Here is a 20334-nt window from a genome sequence, read left to right on the forward strand (position 1 = left end):
TTAGGTATATGTTTGGGTAAAATTATATATATATATATATATATCCTCCTAGGACCTGAACTCTTGCATGGCATGCATTTTTTATTTCTCTTTGCTATGTGGGCTAATTGGCACCTGATTAGTGTAAAAACAAAGAATTATCTTTTTACATGATGTAGTTTCTTAGAAAAATGATGTCCACATATGAGGACTTTAGTTTTATATTTCGATAAAACACAATGAAATCACAATTAGTAATGATGTGCAAAACATTTATTTTATGCCTGAACACAGCAGCATTTTTTGCCTGAGTGCAAAACAAAAGTAGAAACAACAATTGTGCCCCTCTGAGCAATATGGATCATTTTAAGTGCTGCTTCAACATGAAGAAATAACAAAGAAAAAAACAAACATTTTCTATTTAGTGTTCATTTACATTTCTGAACAATTGCATTAACATTGCATGAAGCATGAAACACTTGAAGTGCTGCTTCAACATGAAGACAAAGTAAAAAAAATAAAATTTGTATTTACTGTTTTACTGTTTTTTTTTATTTCTGAACAATTGCATGACGCATGAAACATTTGAAGTGCTGCTTCAACATGAAGACAAAGTAAAAAAAAGAACATTTGTATTTACTTTATTTGTATTTAGTTTTTTTTTTTATTTCTGAACAATTGCATGACGCATGAAACATTTCATTTACGTTCCAATACTGCTACTTGAAACTTTTTTCCCTGTGGGAATGTGTTTACACTTATGTGTGAAATGCTGTGTAACAGTTGCGATCTCCCTGTAAGCAGAGAAATACCTTGCATGTAACACACTGCACTCGAGTTTTCCCTGAGCAGCCTTTTGCTCTGCAGCGCGCTGCATTCTTCATGTTTACCATCTCTGGCAGATGTGCATTGGCCCTTCTGCGGAATGAGACATGGGGCACTGCCTTCACTGGACGCTTTTTCCCTTGGAATAACACGACTGGGTCATCCTCTTCTGAAAAGTCAGAGCTGTCATTGGCATGCTGAGCCAAGAATGTCATGGCCACTTCCATTCGAAATTCAAGGAACTGCATGATGTTCTTTTTTAGCGTGCCACATACAGTCAGGTCTTTGCGGTACAGTAGCCAGCTGTTGGATAAAGCCAGATCGGTAAAGTGCATCAGCATCCGCAGTGTCCATTTCTTTGTACGGCCACTCATGCGATAGTAACTCATCATTCTATCGGCAAGGTCAACTCCACCCATCTTGGAGTTGTATTCACGGATGATATTTGGTCGCGAGATGGTCACATATTGTTTCAGCTTTTTGTTCCATCTCTGGCAGTTGTCTTCTGGCTCTCTAGCATGAACAGAAGACATCATCAACACTGGTTTATTGTCATACCATTTCACCACGCAAATCTTTCCATCCTCAGTGGTAACTTGTGCTGAAGTACCTCTTCCATCCTTTTTCATTGTTTTGTCAGTTGGTAGCTTCTGTACTGCTGCATTGACCCGATTCTTCATAACTGTACCAGTTACATGCATCTGCTTCTTCATCATATGTTCCATGACTTGGATGGATGTGAAGAACCGATCACAGTAAATGTTTGTATTAGGATGCAGAGTTTGAGACAGACGATCTATCACCAAGCCTCCCAAACCCAGATCCCCTGGTTGTTCAACCTGCTCAAGGAGTGCATCTGCACCTTGATAAATGTCAAAATCCAGCACAATACCATCTGCTGTTGCACACACAAAATTTTTCATGCCAACTGGATTTGGTTTCATTGGCAGATATTGTCGCCATGGACAAGCTCCTGTGAATGGAATCATCTGCTCATCAATGGAAACGCATTGTGGTCGAGCTTGAGATTTGCAGCCTTTCAGAATGCGGTTCAGAAAAGGCCTCACCTTCCAGAATTTATCACACTCTCTCAGATCTTCTGGAACATCATCATCAATGAGCACTTTGATTGATCGCCTCAGTCTGAAAAATCTGTCACGTGTGAACTTTTCAGTGATGGCGGGCAGTTTTGTAGTTTTGGACCAGTACATCCTGATTGCAGGATAGGGTACGCAAGACATCAAAATACAGGCACCAAAAAAATGATAAATTTCATCAGTTGATGTGTTGAGTGGGGCCCCACTTCTAGACAGTGATGTAGCATTAGAACAATCTGCTATCATTTTCATTAAATCTTTATCAATATACTGTTCTATGTAGTCCAGTGGGGTCCAGTTTTCTCTGTTCTGCACAGTTTCCTCCTCATGCTCAAACTGGGCTTGATTTGGTGTTAGTGGAGAAGCCCGCCATCGCATCCCACGCCCCTCTTTGACCTGTTCTTGATGGCTTGGTCCTGGTGTTGTCTCTTCAGGGACATTGTCTGAGACATCAGCCGCATCTTGCTGTGTCCGAGAGTGACGTCTAGAAGGCTGTGATCTGGCAATGTCACGATCGGAGCGATATCCTTCATATTCATCACGGTGACGTTTACGTCCCCTGGTAGGCTGAGAGGGTTGTGGAATGGGGTCCTCACACCCACTACTGTCCTCCTCACTGCTGCTTGGCACCTGTTGTGGGGGTTGATAGTCAGTATCCCCCACGAGATCGTCGATGTCTGACAAATCTTCCACCTCTGAGTTGTCATCACCCATTAACTCCAGTAACTCCAGTGCTTGTGACAGAGAATACCGCTCTGGAAAATAAAATCATGAGAAAAATGTAAAAAAAAAAAATGTAGATTTATTTATAAAACATGCTAGATCTGCTTGTACTGAAGTAAAAAATGTTCTACCTAAAACATTACAAAATACAATTTAATTCTTACATTATGTTGTTAGCATATATGACGCCCTTTCAACTAAACTAACAAAACTAAGAGAGATGTAGATTTATTTATAAAACATGCTAGATCTGCTTGTAAAAAACTAACAAAACTAAGAGAGATGTAGATTTACTTATAAAACATGCTAGATCTGCTTGTACTGTAGTAAACAACTTTTTTCTACCTAAAACATTACAAAATACAATTTAATTCTTACATTATGTTGTTAGCATATATGACGCCCTTTCAACTAAACTAACAAAACTTAGTCCGCAAGTCCACATATGTGGACATCATGTTTAGCGACATGGTAAATCGTTACAGTTGCTAACTTTTGTAAAATTTGACTTTCATAACAAACAGTGAATGCTTTTATACATATCTGATCAAGAATCAGCCACAAAATCTGATCAATTTCTTTACCTGGTCGATGTTTGTATCGGGAGTTCCCATCTGAACTTCTGGGTGTGTTGTCAGCCATCTTGAATCGAAACTCTAAGGTGTTAAACTCTTCTGCCACCACTAGGTGACAGTATAATTGCTTCATAAGAGGACACCAGACCCTTGTAGAGAAAGATTTATTGTTGTGGTCTAGACAACCCAAAATGTGAAGTCCACACATGTGGACGCCAGGTCCTAGGAGGATATATATATATATGTTTTGTGTGTGTGTGTTTGAGGAGTCTGGCTGCCACGTTCAGTTCCTCACAGAGCGTCATCAGCACGCGCCGGTATGAGGTCATCGCTGTGCGCTGAGGGAGAAGCGCGCGGCAGTATTTGAACGGGTGTTGTTTTCGGCGCTGCTGCTCTGAGAGACTTTTTATCACAGAAAACCGAGCAGACCGACACCAACATGTCCACCAGGAAAGCGCCGCGAGCAGCGCTCAAATCTCACATGAGGAAGAAGCCCGATATCCGCGTGGGGAAGAACGCAGACCTAATGGTGAGTTTATAAACAGAGCGAGGAATCAGTCACTTCACCAGCACACCCTCCTCTACCCAGCCACCCATCTATTTACTGTCTGTACATCTAAACCCGACAGAACACATTCAGATTTGGGGGAGAGCTGGGCTGTGACCGAAACGGCTAACGTTACATACTCCCTCAGTAGAGCTGCGCTGTGTGAGGAGAGACTAGTTAGATCACTGAGGCGCGGTGAAAACACACACGCACTCACACACACACGCACTCACACACATGACTGGCTAAACTGTGCTCAAAACTCAAAACTGTAAATTACACAGATGAACTGAGCTCTGAATCACAGTTAGTGCGGCTCTGTTTTTTTATAGTGTAATCTCAGACTGTTCGGTTACGTTGTTCATAAACGCAAGACTCACATTAATGAACTACAGGGGAAATATAGAAAATTAACAGCGTCCAGCGGCTCGCAAGGTTGCCAGATTGGGCGGGCTCGTGCCCTATTGTTCTGATGAAAACCAAACACAGAACTGCAGAAGACTGTTTACTGTCCAGTAAACTTGTTTGGAAGATTTGACTAGTCAGTGTTGTAGATAGAAACTAACCTGGAGAAATAGCACAGACAGAGCTAGTTGTTTGTGTTCATTATTTTGTGTAAATAGTTACATTTTAATTTATTTAACGTTTTTTTTATGTATTTACTTTTCTGATTGCATAGGGTCATAATACGCATGTGTATAAAATCACTGAAATACAATTGGTGATTGTTAATCGGTATATATTTAACCCCCAACATGCCTTGGCTCATATATAGGCTACATATGTGTGATACAAAACCCCTTTTTTCTCCAGTAAATTACTGAGGGCTTTGAAATCTCCTACAGGACACACCCTGTTCACTCTCTACTTTTGTATTGCAGTTATGCTTTTTATCAATGTTCCTTATCAATCATGAAAGCTTTTTATGTAATGCTCAAATAGAAATCCTCAAGATTTAACGATATAATGTCAGGCAGACAATTGACACAAATCCTGACCTGTTAAGGGGTTAATAAAGTATTTTACATCAGGGCCATATGAGAATAAACACTGTTATCTTGTAATGCTGAACGCGTTACCTGAATGTCAATGTAACAATCTGGCAACCCTAATGGCTCCCGTAGCCATGCATTCTGGGAAACACCTTGTGTAGTATGCAGCCATGGTTCCTATAAATCATGATCCATTATGGGAGTTTATAGTGCCTCAAAATATGCTCAAATTCCTCTTTATGATTCGAACACTTAATAGGTGTAATCAAGTACTGCTCTAAAACATAAATTGGGATCCAGCCCAGGTTTTCACTAAATTATATATCTTTTTTAATTATTCATTAAAACTGTGAAATCTGTTCAACACGAAGCTTATAAAGAGTTTAAACTTACAAAAAATAAATCAATTATAGATTCTTATGGACATAATTTAAAAGTTTGCAGCAGAAAGTTTAGCACAACTGTCTGAGGCAGCACAGTCTGTAGCAGGCAGAATACACTCATAAACATGAAGTTAAATTAAAAAATTAAAAACATGATGTTTGATATCTTATGAACAGAGGATAAACATATTTGTATTAGATACGGTAAGAGACCTCCTTATTAATCACTGAGGTGGAATTTGATTTTTCCATTATGTGCAAGTACACATGCTTACAGATGTAAGAAAAATAATAATTCATCCCGAGGGAAATTTAGGTCCAAATCAACACTGTTAGTGTTAAATTGACCATGTGAATGATAATATTAACTCTGGCAATGTTAATTTAACACTAACAGCAAATTAGCTCTGTGTAAGGGAGTGAAACCTGTCCAAATAAGTCTCTAATGTAGTACTATAAAAGAAATTATAATAATAAGTCTTCAGTGCAGATGTACATGGTTGGATGAATAAATACAAAATACAAACATACAGTACACTGTATGTCCAAATTTGTCTGGACTCCCCTTTCAATGAATGGACATTTTATTTAAGCTGTATACATTTGTAACAGAAATGTGTAAAAAGCTTGTGAACCTTTTCTCACCCAATGTCAGGCATGTGTATAAATCTGGAATGATAGTGCTTAAAAAAAGATAAATCAACATAAACTGATTCCATAGATTCACTCGTTTATAAACAGGTTGATAAGGGACCATTTTTTTGTGCAGGATTCTAGCGGTTTTATTGCGGGAAAAGGACACAACACAACACCAGTCACTAAGCATAACTCCTACTGCTATATTAGCAAAGATTTTTTATTTCATATCTGTTAAATGCCATGAATATAAATGTTTTGTAGTTGTATTGGATTACACATCAAACTCTTAATAAACATTCTAGTCATGTGTAATCATCTCTACAGGTGTTGCCAACCTCACTATTCTTAGTAACCTTTTTTAATGAGTTGCACCATCTGCTTGGAAACATTTTCTGGTATTTTGAATGAGTAGCACAGTCACATTTACTTGTAGCTTTGAAGGTCACTTTGATGTTGCCGTTTTACTGCTTTTCAGTGGAAGCATTAACTTTATACAACCCCTGGCAAAAAGTATGGAATCACCAGTCTTGGATGAGCACTCCTTCAGACATTTCATTCTGTAAAACAAACTCTGATCAAAAACATGATACAATAATAAGGTCATTCCAAAGTGCAACTTGTTGGCTTTCAGGAACACTCAAAGAAATGAAGAAAAAACATTGTGGAAGTCAGTGAATGTTACTTTTATTGACCAACCACAGGGAAAAAAATATGGAATCACTCAATTCTGAGGAAAAAAGTATGGAATCATGAAAAACAGATAAACAAAAGATGATTCAAAATACATCACTAGTATTTAGTTGCACCACCTTTGGCTTTTATAACGGCTTTCAGTCTCTGAGGCATGGACTTGATGAGTGACAAACAGTATTCTGCATCAATTTAGTGCCAACTCTCTTTGATAGCAGTTGCCAGATCAGCTTTGCAGGTCGGAGCCTTCTTGTGGACCATTTTTTTCAATTTCCACGACAGGTTTTCAATTGGGTTGAGATCTGGACTATTTGCAGGCCATGACATCGACTGAATGTGTCTTTCTCCAAGGAATGCCTTCACTGTTTTTGCCCTATGGCACGATGCATTGTCATCTTGGAAAATTATTTCATTATCTCCAAACATCTGTTCAACTGAAGGGATGAGAAAACTGTCCAAAATGTCAATGTAAACTTGTGCATTGATAGAAGAATTAACCACAGTCATCTCCCCAGTGCCTTTGCCTGACATGCAGCCCCATATCATCAAGGACTGTGGAAATTTGGTTGTTTTCTTCAGGCAGGCCTCTTCATTAATCTCACTGGAACGGCACCAAACAAAAGTTCCAGCATCATCACCTTGTCCAATGCAGATTCTTGACTCATCACTGAAGATAACTTTCATCCAGTCATCCACAGTCCATGATTGCCTCTCCTTAGCCCACTGCAGTCTTGTTCTTTTATGTTTAGGTGTCAATGATGGTTTTCTTTTAGCTTTCCTGTATTGAAATCCCATTTCCTTTAGGCGATTTCTTACGGTTCGGTCACATACATTGGCTCCAGCTTCTTCCCATTTATGCTTCATCTGTTTAGTTGTACTTTTTTGGTTTTCAAGACAAATGGCCTTAAGTTGCTTGTCTTGACGCTTTGATGTCTTTCTCGGTCTACCAGTACGCTTGGCTTTAACAACCATTCCATGCTGTTTGTATTTGGTCCATATCTTGGATACAGCTGACTGTGAACAGCCCACATCTTTAGCAACCATGCGTGAAGAGTTACCTTCTTCAAGAAGTTTCACAATCCTCTCTTTTGTTTCAAGAGACATTTCTCTTGTTGGAGCCATGGTTCTTGCCACTCTAATTCGTCCAGCAGCCCTCCAAGGTGTCATGACTGCAGGTGTTTTTAACTGCCGACTAACGAGCAGATCTAATCTGAGGCAGGTGTCCATTTAGGGAAAGGAAATTGACTGGGTGTGTCCTTATTTTCTACCTTCAATTTGAGTGATTCCATACTTTTTTCCTCAGAATTGTGTGATTCCATATTTTTTTCCCTGTGGTTGGTCAATAAAAGTAACATTCACTGACTTCCACAATGTTTTTTCTTCATTTCTTTGAGTGTTCCTGAAAGCCAACAAGTTGCACTTTGGAATGACCTTATTATTGTATCATGTTTTTGATCAGAGTTTGTTTTACAGAATGAAATGTCTGAAGGAGTGCTCATCCAAGACTGGTGATTCCATACTTTTTGCCAGGGGTTGTAGTATATGAATATATAAATACTGGTGTGGCGGCTTATTTATTGTTTCCTCTTAAATTAAGTGTATACTAGTTTTTAGATCATTGCTGTGAGGATTGGTTCACATTCAGTGACAAGAACTTTAGTGAGATCAGGATGTTGAATGATCACCACCCCAACTTATTCCAGAGTTCTACCCCAGCTCTATGCTGTGGAGCTTTATACACTTCTAGTCCACGCCTGGAATTAGGTATTGTGCCAATTGGTCCAGACAATAGATTAATCTCTACAGAGACTGGACAAGCTATTAAGCTAAGCTAAGTTTTAATGTGTCAGCGATCGGTGTGGCTTAAAGTAGCTGAAGCTGACTGATACTCTTTTTTTCCTCTGCTATTCATCATGCTAATGTGAAACATAATTTAAGTTACTCATGACCTCTAATGACCTGTTCAGTTTTACAGATGAATACTCCTTGAAGCTGTTTAGGAATTCAGATGCTGAGAAACATTCAGACAGGGAAACATTCAGACGGTGATTAATATTACCCCCTGGGCAACAGCAGTTAAATTAGTGTACAACATTGTTTGGTAAGTTAAAACAAATTGTCCATGATTAAAGAAACCTCAAATTTCCGAAGGTGAGTCAAGTGGACAGAACCAAAGGTTTGTAAGATGGCATTTACCCTTTTTGGATCAATCAGTGTTTACACAGTAGGAAGTGTTATTGGTCTTAAAAGAACAGGTCAGTTCTGTGAATGGGGGAAACTGTACCAGCAAGTAATAGGTCCTAATTAAAAGGCTATTGCAGCTGGCTGTGCTTTATTGAGACTGGAGGTGGAGACCCTCCTGAGATGTAAAAACCCGCCTAAAAGGTGCATTGCTTTACAGGGGTCTAATCCAGTCATTAAATGTAAAGAAAGAATGAAAGGAAAATGAATAAAAGACTTTTTCATCATTTATGAATATGTACCGGCCTGATCTGGTTTCCTGGTTTTAATGGAAAATTCCTAATAAGACCAGTCACACGTTGCCTTACATGCTGTTCTAACTACATTTCTGAAACTACTGGTCTTGGATAGTTTTCAGCAGTGGCAGCATGCCCACACTCCACACCAGTATGCCCCTAATAAATTAAAGGTAACGTATATGAGCTGTGCATGGCTAGGATAGTATTTAGCTGAGGTGGCTTAGCATTTGTTTGTTTACCAACAGACTGGCTGGCTTTTTCTGTGTAAATTTGTCAAAGTCACATGTCACATCACTGTGGCTTTCTGTGGTCTAGATGTGTTTAGCATTTTTATGTAGTACTGTAAAAATTCTGTGTGGCATGTCGTGGTGCACTGAGTAAATGGGCAGTACTCGGTTCATGAAGCTGTTTGTGTTAATGCATGGTGCCCGTGCCACGGTGCAACAAGAAAAATTAATGATAGCTAGTTTAATTTACCTTTCTTTTGACTCTCATTTCCCTATCTTCCTTATTTCTTTATCTTTCATCACATTTCCTGCAGGTCTCATAGTGGTGGAAATTACAGTAAATCTCAGGATACAATATCATCACAATATTTGCCATGATACCGTTATTCTTTGAAAACTCGATATATCTGTAGACAATTCTCCATGACAAATTGTGGGCATCTGTGTTAAAAAGAGGATAGAATTCTCTTAAGAGGAAAATACCAGGAATTGTGTTTACTGGTTTCCACTTCACAACATTTGACAACCAATATTCCTCACCACATGGAATAATGAAGCAGAAGCTTGTGGTGACTCTTGGGTAGTTAAGTGGGCCTGTGTTTTAATAAATATAATGGTTATCTGACACCACATATCGATACAATCAAAATGATATGACGTATCTCAATATTCATATATTGTACAACCCTGGATCTCTCATTGCAATAATTGGCTGCCATTACAAATATTTAGCGGAAATACTGAAAATAGTATTAATGAATGATCCTGTGAAACCAACAAATTCTTACATCCTCAGATCTTGTTGAGTAAAATGAGTCAGTTTTTGGTCAGTTTTAGCCTTGAAGCAGCTCTTTAGTTGCTCATGGTTGTAAGTGCTGCCTTACGGGCGGGGCAGTGGCTTAGGACCGGCCTTTGTTCTTTTGGTGAACTGAGATGGACTCGGCAGCATTTGATGGTTGATTGAACTTGAAAATAATCAGCTTCATCCTGCGAGGAAGCTGTGAAAGTGTCTGTTTTTCTTTTTCCAGATTTTCTCCAAACTGTGGACCCCCTTTTTCCCCTAACCACAGCTTTTCCCCCAGTGTAGTAGAACCGGAGAGCAAGCACAAATCAAGACTGTATTTATCGCTGTGTTTAGGAAGCAACGGCCAAGTCCTCTCGGCATTTCTCACACCAGGTTAATGGAAGTTTTCTCAAGTTGCTTGGTTTGTTTACTGTAATTGTGCAATGGCTTGCAGAAAAGCAGTTGGGCAGAAACCAGTGGCTGCTTCTGGAGGTGTTTATTGAAAAGCTGAAGTTCAGAGCGAGTGTCAGGATGTCGTGTTAGCCCAGTGTCATTTTCTGCTGCCGTTTAGAGTTTTCAGGGTAATTTTAGTGACAGTGTTTGGCTTCAGTAGAGCTTTTTGTGGTTGTTCAATAAAAACATGAACATATTTTTTTCTCTCCATTTGAGGAGGCCTCTACATTCTAATGAATGGCTCAACAGTGTAATGACTGAATGGCGGAACAGTTCTTTTCCCCTTTTTTTGTTTGGAACACTCTGATTTGTATGGCAGACTGAGATCATGACACTCTTAGGAGGCATTCGATCTGTTTACATCTACAGCTTTGCTCAAACATTTCTTTTCCCCCTTTTCTTTTTAGTGCTGTCTACTTCTTTCCTGTCTGAAGTTTCCATGTGTTCTGTGTGTATGTAACGTGTATGTGCGAGGCGCTGGAGAGAGCCCTCGGCTTTAATCAGTTCGGTCGAGTCGTTATATTTTGGCAAAGCTTTTGGCACGGTGCAAGTTTATGCTTCTCAGCTTTCATTCTCCTAAAGATACTCTCAAGACCAGCTGTTGGAGAAATGTTCAGACGCCCCAGAGATGACCTACAATTATGAAAATGAGGTATTAATAGATTTAAATTACATCCAAATGGCCATGCAGATGCACACTGAAATCATTAACTGTGTTTAGAAAATTTGTTGGACGTGGTTCAGACCCTCTAGACACTTCATGTATAGTTGGATGTATGTGCACATAAGACACACACAAGAGGCGAAGGGTATATAAGCCCTTTGACTGTGTGGCAAACCAATAGTGAATCCACATTCACAGATTAACTCCATCCTGAATCACTCCTGAATCGAGTCCACAGTGAGGGTCAGGGATAACGGCAAATTATTATTCAGCCTTGAAAGCTGTGCTTTGAATTTCACTGATGTCATTAGATGCATTAATGCACACATGTTCTCCGTGCTCCCGCATCCCTGTAACTTGTTAGGAAACCGTAAAGTGGTAGAGCTGCTTCATGTTCAGAGATATGCTCTGTTATTTAAGAGTTGCCTATAATTACTAACCGAATAAGCTTCTAATATTACTTAAAAATAAACGCTTTATAAACTGTACAAGCTTTTGCTTTTTACACTCTAGCAGACAGTAGAGCTTTGGTGCTGGGGTTTGGTTAATTGGCATTCACCCCTGCTTTATTTGCCAGACTCAACATCTACATTTAAATCTGTCTAGAGCATGTGTGTGTGTATATTATAAACATCCCAATCCATTTTTGTGACTTTTTAAATGGAGAGTATTGGCTGATTCAGATATAAGTGTTCATAAATGATAGTTTTGGTCAAACTAATTGGTGCTGCCTATTAATGCTAAAATGCTAAAAGTAAACAAAATGACTAATATTATGTTTTGTCTGATTCTCTGTCCTGTTATCAGATTTCTGTAAAGTTGCTTTGCTGTTGTATATCTATATATCTTCCAATGCCTATATATACACACAATGTTAACTTACAGAGAGCCTAGACACCCAAGTATACCTTCATAATTTCCAACTAATAATATTACTAAAATAAAAAGTAATTGGCCAGTGTTGGCCAGTTGTAGCGGTGCAGCCAGCATCTCTTTGTAATTTTATGGCATGCAATAAAATCAGTTTGAAATATTTGACACATTGGCCGATATTATTCAGATTTCATTGTGCATCCTTACTGTTTATATAATATGGCATTCAAGACAGTTTTTTTTCTTCTGTTTAGTTATGTATTTAAAATGCCAATTTTAAAGACAAATCAAATTTATGCAACAAAATAATAAAAAAAAAACATCCTATGATTTTTAGTAAGTCATTTATCGGGTAAATGTTGAGATGTGCACAATGTTGCGTTAATGGCAAGTCAAAGAGATAGCAATTGAACTAAACCGAACTAAAGCAAAAGTTATGAGAGACCTCCAGTGTAGACACCCCCCACCTCTACTTTAGCCCCTCGTGACTAGACAGAGCAGACAGACTAGACAATTTCCTGGTACAATCCTTCATAGATGTGAGGATCGGTTAGCTGTTTGGGAGGGGAGCCATGACTCAGGAGGAAAGCTGGAGCTTTCATCATCCTCTATAGACCCCCTACTCCAGCTAGACCAGACACACAATTCCTGCTGTATAAAGCAGGGTAAAGCACTGCCAAACCTCGCTGAGATGGGGCATACGATGCACAATAGCACCCTAAACAAGTTCAAAAACTTATTTAATGTGAACATGTTTCTGTTTATTCTTACAAGACCAGTGATGATGTAGCTGCACTTTTAGTCCACAGTGTATTTTCTAAGCTTTTATTATTTTTGTTGTTTACACAGGTCCAGCTGAATCTGCTTCTCGTCTTACACCGATTGGCAGAAGAATCCAGAGTGAAGGCCTTTGAGGAGAAAACAGCCACTATCAAAGTTCACCATGTCCAAGCTGTTGCAAAGGTATTGTGTTCAGTCATGTTAAGAGACCCATCAATGGTTGACACTAACGGTGAATTTACACTGCTCCGACGCGACAACGCACAGCGACGGATCCCATTCATTTTCAATGGGAAGCGCCGCCTCCGTCAGACGCAGTCGCGCGGTGCATCATGGGTCCGACGCGTCGAGAGCGGGGGATGCGATGCGATGAAAAGTTGAGCCGAGCTGAACTTTATGCAAATGAGTCCGTCCAACGCAATGCGTCTATCCAATCAGAGAGCAGGTGTTGGCCTGTAACGCGTCCTCAGCGCAGCGCATGAAAACATTTTAGTTCCGCTTTCAAGCGTCCAGAGAAGCCTGGAAGAGAAGTTTCAGGCTTCCCTGTTCTTTATAAAATCCCTGCTGATTCACAGGGACTCTGTCAGCGAGGAGAAAGGCTGCTGTGATTGTTGGAGTCTCTGGTGGGTTTTTTAAATATTAATATGTAATTTAATTGGAAAAGTTTGCTTTTGTCCGCTTATATAATGCTCACTAGACAGTGTAATGAAGCTCATTCAAACATTTATATCTATAAAGACACATTTATATTTATTAATTATTGGAAATAATAATAGCTTATATAAAAAAGCATTTCCCATTTATTAAAACGATTCAATTGGACGACGCAGGGAACGCCTTTGTCACGCCCACATGCGACCGGTTGGAGGGGGGTAGTGCGACCGTGTGCGTTGTCGCGTCGGAGCAGTGTAAATTCACCGTTAGTCTACATTCACACACAGAAGGTAGAAGTGGCCAAAATCTGATCTTTTTTGTCATACAGCTCTGGAAAACCTCAGTTTCTAAATGAGTTTCTCTGATTTTGCTATTTATAGGTATGTGTGTGAGTAAAATATAAATTGTTGTCTGTAATTAATAAAATAAAACATTTCTCCCAAATACCAAATAAACATATTGTCATTTAGAGCATTTATTTGCAGAAAATGAGAAATGGTTGAAATAACAAAAAGAGATGCAGAGCTTTCAGACTTCAAATAATGCAAAAAAAAACAAGTTCATGTTCATAATGTTTTAAGAGTTCAGAAATCAATATTTGTTGTAATATTCCTGGTTTTAATCACAAATTTCTTGCATCTTGGCATGTTTTCCTCCACCAGTCTTAAACATTGTTTTGATTAGGTTTATGCCAAGTTTGCTGGTGCAAAAATTCAAGTAGTTCAGCTTGGTTTGATGGCTTGTGATCACCCATCTTCCTCTTGATTATATTCCAAAGTTTTTCATTTTGGTAAAATCAAAGAAACTCATCATTTTTAAGTGGTCTCTTATTTTTTCCAGAGCTGTGTATGACACAGGTGTGTTGTGTGGCAGTGTTAATGGCACAAACTACATTTAATCAGAATTTCAGTTCAATTTGGGGCACTTTTAATGTGCTATTCTGATACATATCCAGTTGACCGCAGTGTGACTCAGTCTGAACAGCCAGATTGGAATTCATGCAATTTTAACATCAAGAAGAAAAACCTCATAAATGTTTGGGGAGATGTCTCTGTTCAAACTTAATTAGAATAGAAGGATTGCTTCACAACTACTGAGTAGGTCAGGATACGGACAAAAAAGTAACTTAAAAGATAGCAATGATGAAAACCAAGGAAGTGTTTTTAACATATATGGTCCTAAATGGACCAGTAGGAATTACAATTAACACTGACAACTACACCATAATTTACTATTCATTCACACTTTCTGGTATTTTTCTTTTAATTACCAAAAGTGAGAAGTCCCAGATTGTCTCTTTTTACTAATATTTTTTTTAAATGTTAAGTGTTTTAAACATGCCAGACAGGTCCTGTATCTTGGCAATGTACCACTGAGATGTACCAGAACCATTATTTAATATCTGGTTCCCCTCAGTGTCCGGCTTTTTTTTTTTTTTTTTTTTTTTTTTTTAGCTGGATTTGATTAAGTTTCAAATGCATAATAATCTAGTCAGACTCCACTGCTAACAAGCTAGAATAGCACCTACAGTACGTATGCATGTCAGAATAAAACGCAGCAACAGATTGGTAAGATGTACACATTGTATCTGTTTATTTGCTGGTTTGTTCAGGTTATTTGTTAAATGTAGAAATGGTTTCAGTTTTTCAAACTAATTCAGGTAGCTGCTCAGGAACATGTCTTGTGAATGTTTTGCTTTAACTCTCGCATGTTGTCGATGTGAAATCATTCTTTCTGACGTAAAGAAGCCTATTTACATTAGATGTAGTACAGTCCAGTGACATTCATATGCACATGCTTGTGCTGGTGTTGTGTGGCTGTGAAGAAACAGTCTGGTTGCTCTTGTTAAACAGCTGTATCATATAAATGGGAACAATTCCTACAGATCAGATTGAAAAGAAAAAAATAATAGCAGACTGATGTCAAGAAAGGAAATATCAATTCATAAATGTGAATTTTTGAGAATTAAAATTCAGTTTTTTTTTTTGTTTTTTTTTTTTGTTTTTTTTGCATTTCAGAATCTGTTGAAGAGCACAAGAGGATGAGACAGAAGAAGATTGAGTAACCCCTTATTTAAGAGTGCTGTTTGTACAAAGCAAGGGCCATGTAAATACATTTTTAATTAATTTGTTCCGCTACTTTAAGTTGCACCTCTTGCTTACAGATATGCAAATGCCCACCGATATATCCTGTCTAGTCCCTGTAGGGAGGTATTGCCAAGTGAGTAAGACTCTCTGGAGCAGATAAACATGAACCTATTGACAGCATGTCTAATGTCAGGTGTGAGCTAGCGGGGTTTAAACCCCCATCCTGAGGTGGGTTGACCATTCAACACCATGCCCTCATTAATGCTCTTGTTGCTGAATACAATCAAATTCACACACCAATCCTCAGAAATCTAGTAGAAAGCCTTATCTGAATATTAGAGAGTGAGTAATGAATTGTTTTAAACAGCATTTATTTTGAAAAAAAACATTGAATGAGCATGTGTCCCATTAATATTTTTTACTTATTATTTAATCATTTAAAAATTGTCCCCCTTTGCTTCAGTAACATTATCTACTTTTCTTGAAAAGCTTTACACTACATGCTGAAACATTGCTGTGAGGATTTAATTGCATTCAGCCTCAAGAATTTTAATGAGGGTCCGGTACTGATGTGGGTTGATTAGGACTAGTTCACAAATACCCCTTCAAATGAATCTAATGGAGCTCCATCACTTCAGAGAATGCATTTTCAATCATACCGCTAATGCTAATGCTAAAACTAGTACTTTTACAACATGGGTCTTGTTACCATATTCAAAACATTTATTCAGCACTACTTTAATAGAACACTGCTCCTTACACTGTAATAAGAGCACTGTAAAATAAAGTGTTACTGAAGTTTGCTCCCATGAGAGCCTGAAGCTGCATAACGCTCCAGTCTTAATGCTCCAAGTCTGGTACTCTGTGTTCTTCCCACCAGGCTCACCCCTCAATGGACCCAACTGCACCAGACTTCCACAAGACCCCTTATGTTCAAAATGTACTTGTCTAATTTTATGTCTAGCCCCAACCTGTGAACAGTCCTGACTCCCAGCTGCAGTCAATCACTGTTTGCTCTTTATTAATGCTGATCTTTTGCTTTTGGTTGGTGTTGAGAAACAGTTGTGAATAAGATTGTTTGGAATATCTGCAACCACATTTTCTTTTTTTCTCTTGAATTTGCACATTATTTCTGTGTAATATCTGCTAATAAATGAAATTTTACAACTTAACTTTGTCTCGTACTTTACACTGCATTTACTACTATATACTACTAAGTAAAATAGTTCTGTATAATTCAGAAAAAAAGACTCTTTGACTTGATGTGAAAATAGTTCTATTAAAAAATGCTTTTAGGAAATTTGGAAAATATAAACTATTACATAATTTCAGGGGTATGACCAAATTGCCCTTAAATATTGTTCCTAAAAGTATGGCTTTGTAAGAGAGGACTTACTTGGCCCGTAATAAGCCGGATGCCTGAAACTACCTGGTGTTTCTCTGCCTTATTGGGTGTTTAAATGAACAAAGCTCTCTGACCACAAGATAGTAAATGTTTAGGTCTCTGTTCGTGTAAGCCCTGTGTCCCACTGATAATCACATGACCTGGAAACCCCCCATCTCTAATCCCACTGTCAGAATTAATTGGGTGGTCTTTGCTGTGGTTGCTGTTCTTTGCTGTGCTTTGCTTACAAAAACAGTAGCTTTTGATAGCATGTTCCTAAAAGACCAGAATGTTATCTCAACCTCTGGCTCCACCTTTTTATCTTAATCCAGCAAGCATCTGTGTTGTACACTGGAAACAGCAGCTTCTTACCATCAGCTTATTCATCATATGTGTTGTCTGCTTACAGACAGAGGTCAGCCAGAGACAGATGAGTTTACTGTGGTCATGACCTGTCCATCCTTCATCACCAGTAGAGGGCGATCATGCTGAAAATACAATGTCAAGATTTCATTAGTGTTAAGTTTTTTTTTTTTTTTTTTTTTATGACTTTACTAATTATCACAAGCATGAAATAATGAGGCCTAATAGCAGTTGTTCAATTGTTTCACAGGAGTGGATGTAAGTTTTTAATTTTACATGGTTGTATTGCAAATCTGTGCTTAAAATAGACATTTGTACATTTATACATTTGAACTTTTGAAAATTTGAACAGTTTATATAGGTTTATATTGTTTGTCTGCTGGGTTTTGAGGCTAGGGTGGGTCATATATTGTGTGAAGCCTTAATTTTTTATTATTTACTTAAGGAAATACCCTTTACCAAAATTTACAGCAAGTAATTACATATTGAATGTTTGATGCCCTGTTTCTGTACATTCTTAGATGACTGTGTTCCCTCAACAGTATAGTTGTTTTAGTACAGTGTGCTAAATAAAGGGAGTAAGCAGTTGTGATGGAACAGCCTAAGCAACACACTGCATATGATTTTGCCCAATGAATGCAGTAATAGGCATAATGATAAACCTACCTGATTTGGGAATTGCTGATTATGTATAGTTTTAAAAACATGTTTTATTACGTACCAAAATATCTGCTAATGTTGCGACTTAGTAAATACCAGTGTATAAATTTATTTTTTCTATACCCCACTGAGACATATTTAGTTTGTTAGAGAGAATTTTATTTTACTTTACTTTTATTTTAAAAATCATTTATGTGCTTTGAATATTATCTATTTCTTTCTTTTATTATTGTTAATATTGCTGTGGGTGGAGCTCTAGGTTACTGAGGAGGTGCTCAGGAGAGGAGGGGCTCTGTGTAAGAGAGTGGAGAAGCTAGAGGGAGAGAGAGCCTGAGTAGAATGAGCTGGAAAGAGTGGTGCTAATGGCTTCGTGTAAAAACAGCTCTAACACAATACAAGGGCAAATAAAGTTGCAAGAAAAACGAAGAAAAGGTCCACAGAGTCAAGTTTGTTCAAAAGTGCAACACTAACACTTAGTAATAAGAGTACATTAATTAACTACCTATGACTTATCTATGTCTTAAATAATTATTAACACTAGTTAAGACATAAATAAATAATAATAATGTGTCAATCATTATTTACTACATTCTCAAGCATTAAAATGTAATGTTTTTAATAATGGCCTAACTAGTGTCTATCAATAGTTGAGATCGAGAGACCATTTATCAGTATTTATTACTGTACTGTACTGTTAATTGTGACCCTTAATGTAAAGTTGCACTGAATATTTTATAATCAACTATTTAAGGTCATTCTAGGACAGCTCTTCTAATTGGCTGCCCTGTGAAGTGCTTCATATCAAAACCAATCCAGGCCGAAGTATTTCTTTAAAACTTGAAAATATATGAATCAGCCTCTGTAGGCTGAGAAGGTGGATACAGCTAAATGTTGTGTTGTGCATGATGTTACAGAAACAGAACAGCCTGTTCTGCCATTGTATTGTTGTTTCTAAATGTTTGGTCTATGGAGTAGGAGCTAAAAAAAACCCTCAAAATAATGATGTGATTTCATACTTTTTTCTTTGGCTCTAAATCTTTTGAGGCTTTGAGGAGCAATAATGGACACAGGATCACCTGGTTGTCAAACAAATGGGAAAATGATTGAAAAGTATAAAAACAGTGTCCCTCAAACTAAACTTGGAAGACATTTGCATATTTCTTTTTCTAAAGTCCATAACCTTTAAAACAAACAAAAAAAAAAAACCAAAACAATAAAAATAGGTGAAAATCATACCTTAAACAGATCAGTGCTCAGCCTCCTCAGTGTCAAGACATTCTAGAAGAGTTTTCACAAGGAATAAAATCATTACAAACTGGTAAATTATTTAATGTGCCAACTTCATTCGTGAGGTAACAATTCAGGAAAGGATGAATATTAATTTAAATGAAGTTGACCATACAAAACATGAAATACATGAATGTATATTACACTGCATTTTAGTTCAGTGTGTTTTTCTAGTTTATGTTTAGAGATGATGCACATATTCCTATAAATTGAAGTTTTTAATACATTGTTTTATAAATAATAAATGTGACCTGTGTTGGTGGTTATTTTCCTAAATATTTGCGGTCCAGCACTACTTTTTTTGTGTAATATGCAGCCCCACAAAAAAGCAAAAGACTTTGAACCTTTATTCTATTGTTTGTGTAGTAGTGCATCACTGATATGGCTAGAAAATGTGAATAAGAAGATACATTGTCATACATTGAAAAGAGAATGGCTTATTAATCAAAATGGTTATACTTCAGACCTACCTCTAAATAATCATCATGAGGTATCACAAACTTTTGGAATGGCCCTCACATGGTTTCCTGACTTTAAGAAAATAAAAAATAAAAAAACCTTAACAAGCTTTAAAGACAACTTAAGACTATCTTAGAACTAGATGCCTTCTGACTGTTAACTGCTATGAAAATTATTTGCTTTCTTTTTTTTTTTTCTAGCAACTGAGGCTGTTTTTTTTTTTTACTACTTTTACACTTATAAATAAATGTGTCAATGGTGAGCAAACACTTATATAAGACTGAATATTGCTGCTGTCTAATAAAAATAAGTATCACCATTTCTGTAGATATTTAGCTTACTGCATAATTTAATTCAATCAATCAATCAATTAAACCTTTATTTTCACTCGGTAAATACACTGAGGGTAACCTTCATTTTCAATGTAGCCAAGCTTACATAGAGTAAGGGATAAAGGGATTGACACTTAAATTTAAATTATAAAAACAACTAAACAATGTAAGATTTAATTACGAAACAATAAAATAATTTAAAATAAAAGGATATGCAAACAGGCTAAATGTAGAGCAATAAAACAAAGAGATAAATACGTAGAATAATAAAATATAGACATAGTAAAAAAAATGATAATAAAAATAAAGGACTAAAATAACCACAATTATAAAAATGTAAATGATGGAACTAAAATAAATAATAATAATAATAATAATAATAATAATAATAATAATA

The 20334-nt window shown here is 37.3% G+C and overlaps 2 protein-coding genes across 3 annotated transcripts; one reads left to right on the forward strand and one right to left on the reverse strand.

The window, feature by feature from the left end:
* Nucleotides 1-737: 737 nt before the first annotated feature.
* LOC125802532 (piggyBac transposable element-derived protein 3-like) lies at nucleotides 738-3412 on the reverse strand. Its single transcript, XM_049480915.1, has 3 exons — nucleotides 3209-3412; nucleotides 870-2656; nucleotides 738-773 (listed from the first exon to the last, which is right to left on the reverse strand). The coding sequence occupies exons 1-3, from the start codon at nucleotides 3405-3407 to the stop codon at nucleotides 738-740; spliced, it is 2022 nt and encodes a 673-aa protein (XP_049336872.1). The 5' UTR covers nucleotides 3408-3412.
* Nucleotides 3413-3522: 110 nt separating this feature from the next.
* On the forward strand, nucleotides 3523-16624 carry cenpw (centromere protein W). Of its 2 annotated transcripts, XR_002650452.2 has the most exons (4): nucleotides 3523-3728; nucleotides 12781-12894; nucleotides 15384-15471; nucleotides 16333-16624. XR_002650452.2 is itself a non-coding variant. In XM_007251814.4 (3 exons), exons 1-3 carry the CDS (start codon nucleotides 3639-3641, stop codon nucleotides 15408-15410), a joined length of 231 nt encoding a protein of 76 aa, XP_007251876.1. In that variant the 5' UTR covers nucleotides 3523-3638; the 3' UTR covers nucleotides 15411-16624. The 2 variants fall into 2 exon arrangements, 1 of the variants encoding a protein (XP_007251876.1); XM_007251814.4 differs by having other exon boundaries at nucleotides 15384-16624.
* The last annotated feature ends 3710 nt before the right edge of the window (nucleotides 16625-20334 follow it).

This window comes from Astyanax mexicanus, chromosome 6 (assembly GCF_023375975.1).
Source record: "Astyanax mexicanus isolate ESR-SI-001 chromosome 6, AstMex3_surface, whole genome shotgun sequence".
NCBI classification, from domain to species: Eukaryota; Metazoa; Chordata; class Actinopteri; order Characiformes; family Acestrorhamphidae; genus Astyanax; species Astyanax mexicanus.

Coding starts and splice junctions, on each gene's coding strand:
- cenpw (XM_007251814.4), top strand. CDS start 3,639: ATGTCCACCAGGAAAGCGCCGCGAGCAGCGCTCAAATCTCACATGAGG. Junction 3,729..12,780: donor GGAAGAACGCAGACCTAATG/GTGAGTTTATAA, acceptor TTGTTTACACAG/GTCCAGCTGAATCTGCTTCT. Junction 12,895..15,383: donor ATGTCCAAGCTGTTGCAAAG/GTATTGTGTTCA, acceptor TTTGCATTTCAG/AATCTGTTGAAGAGCACAAG.
- LOC125802532 (XM_049480915.1), bottom strand. CDS start 3,407: ATGTGTGGACTTCACATTTTGGGTTGTCTAGACCACAACAATAAATCT. Junction 2,657..3,208: donor CCGATACAAACATCGACCAG/GTAAAGAAATTG, acceptor TTTATTTTCCAG/AGCGGTATTCTCTGTCACAA. Junction 774..869: donor ATGCACATCTGCCAGAGATG/GTAAACATGAAG, acceptor CTCTGCTTACAG/GGAGATCGCAACTGTTACAC.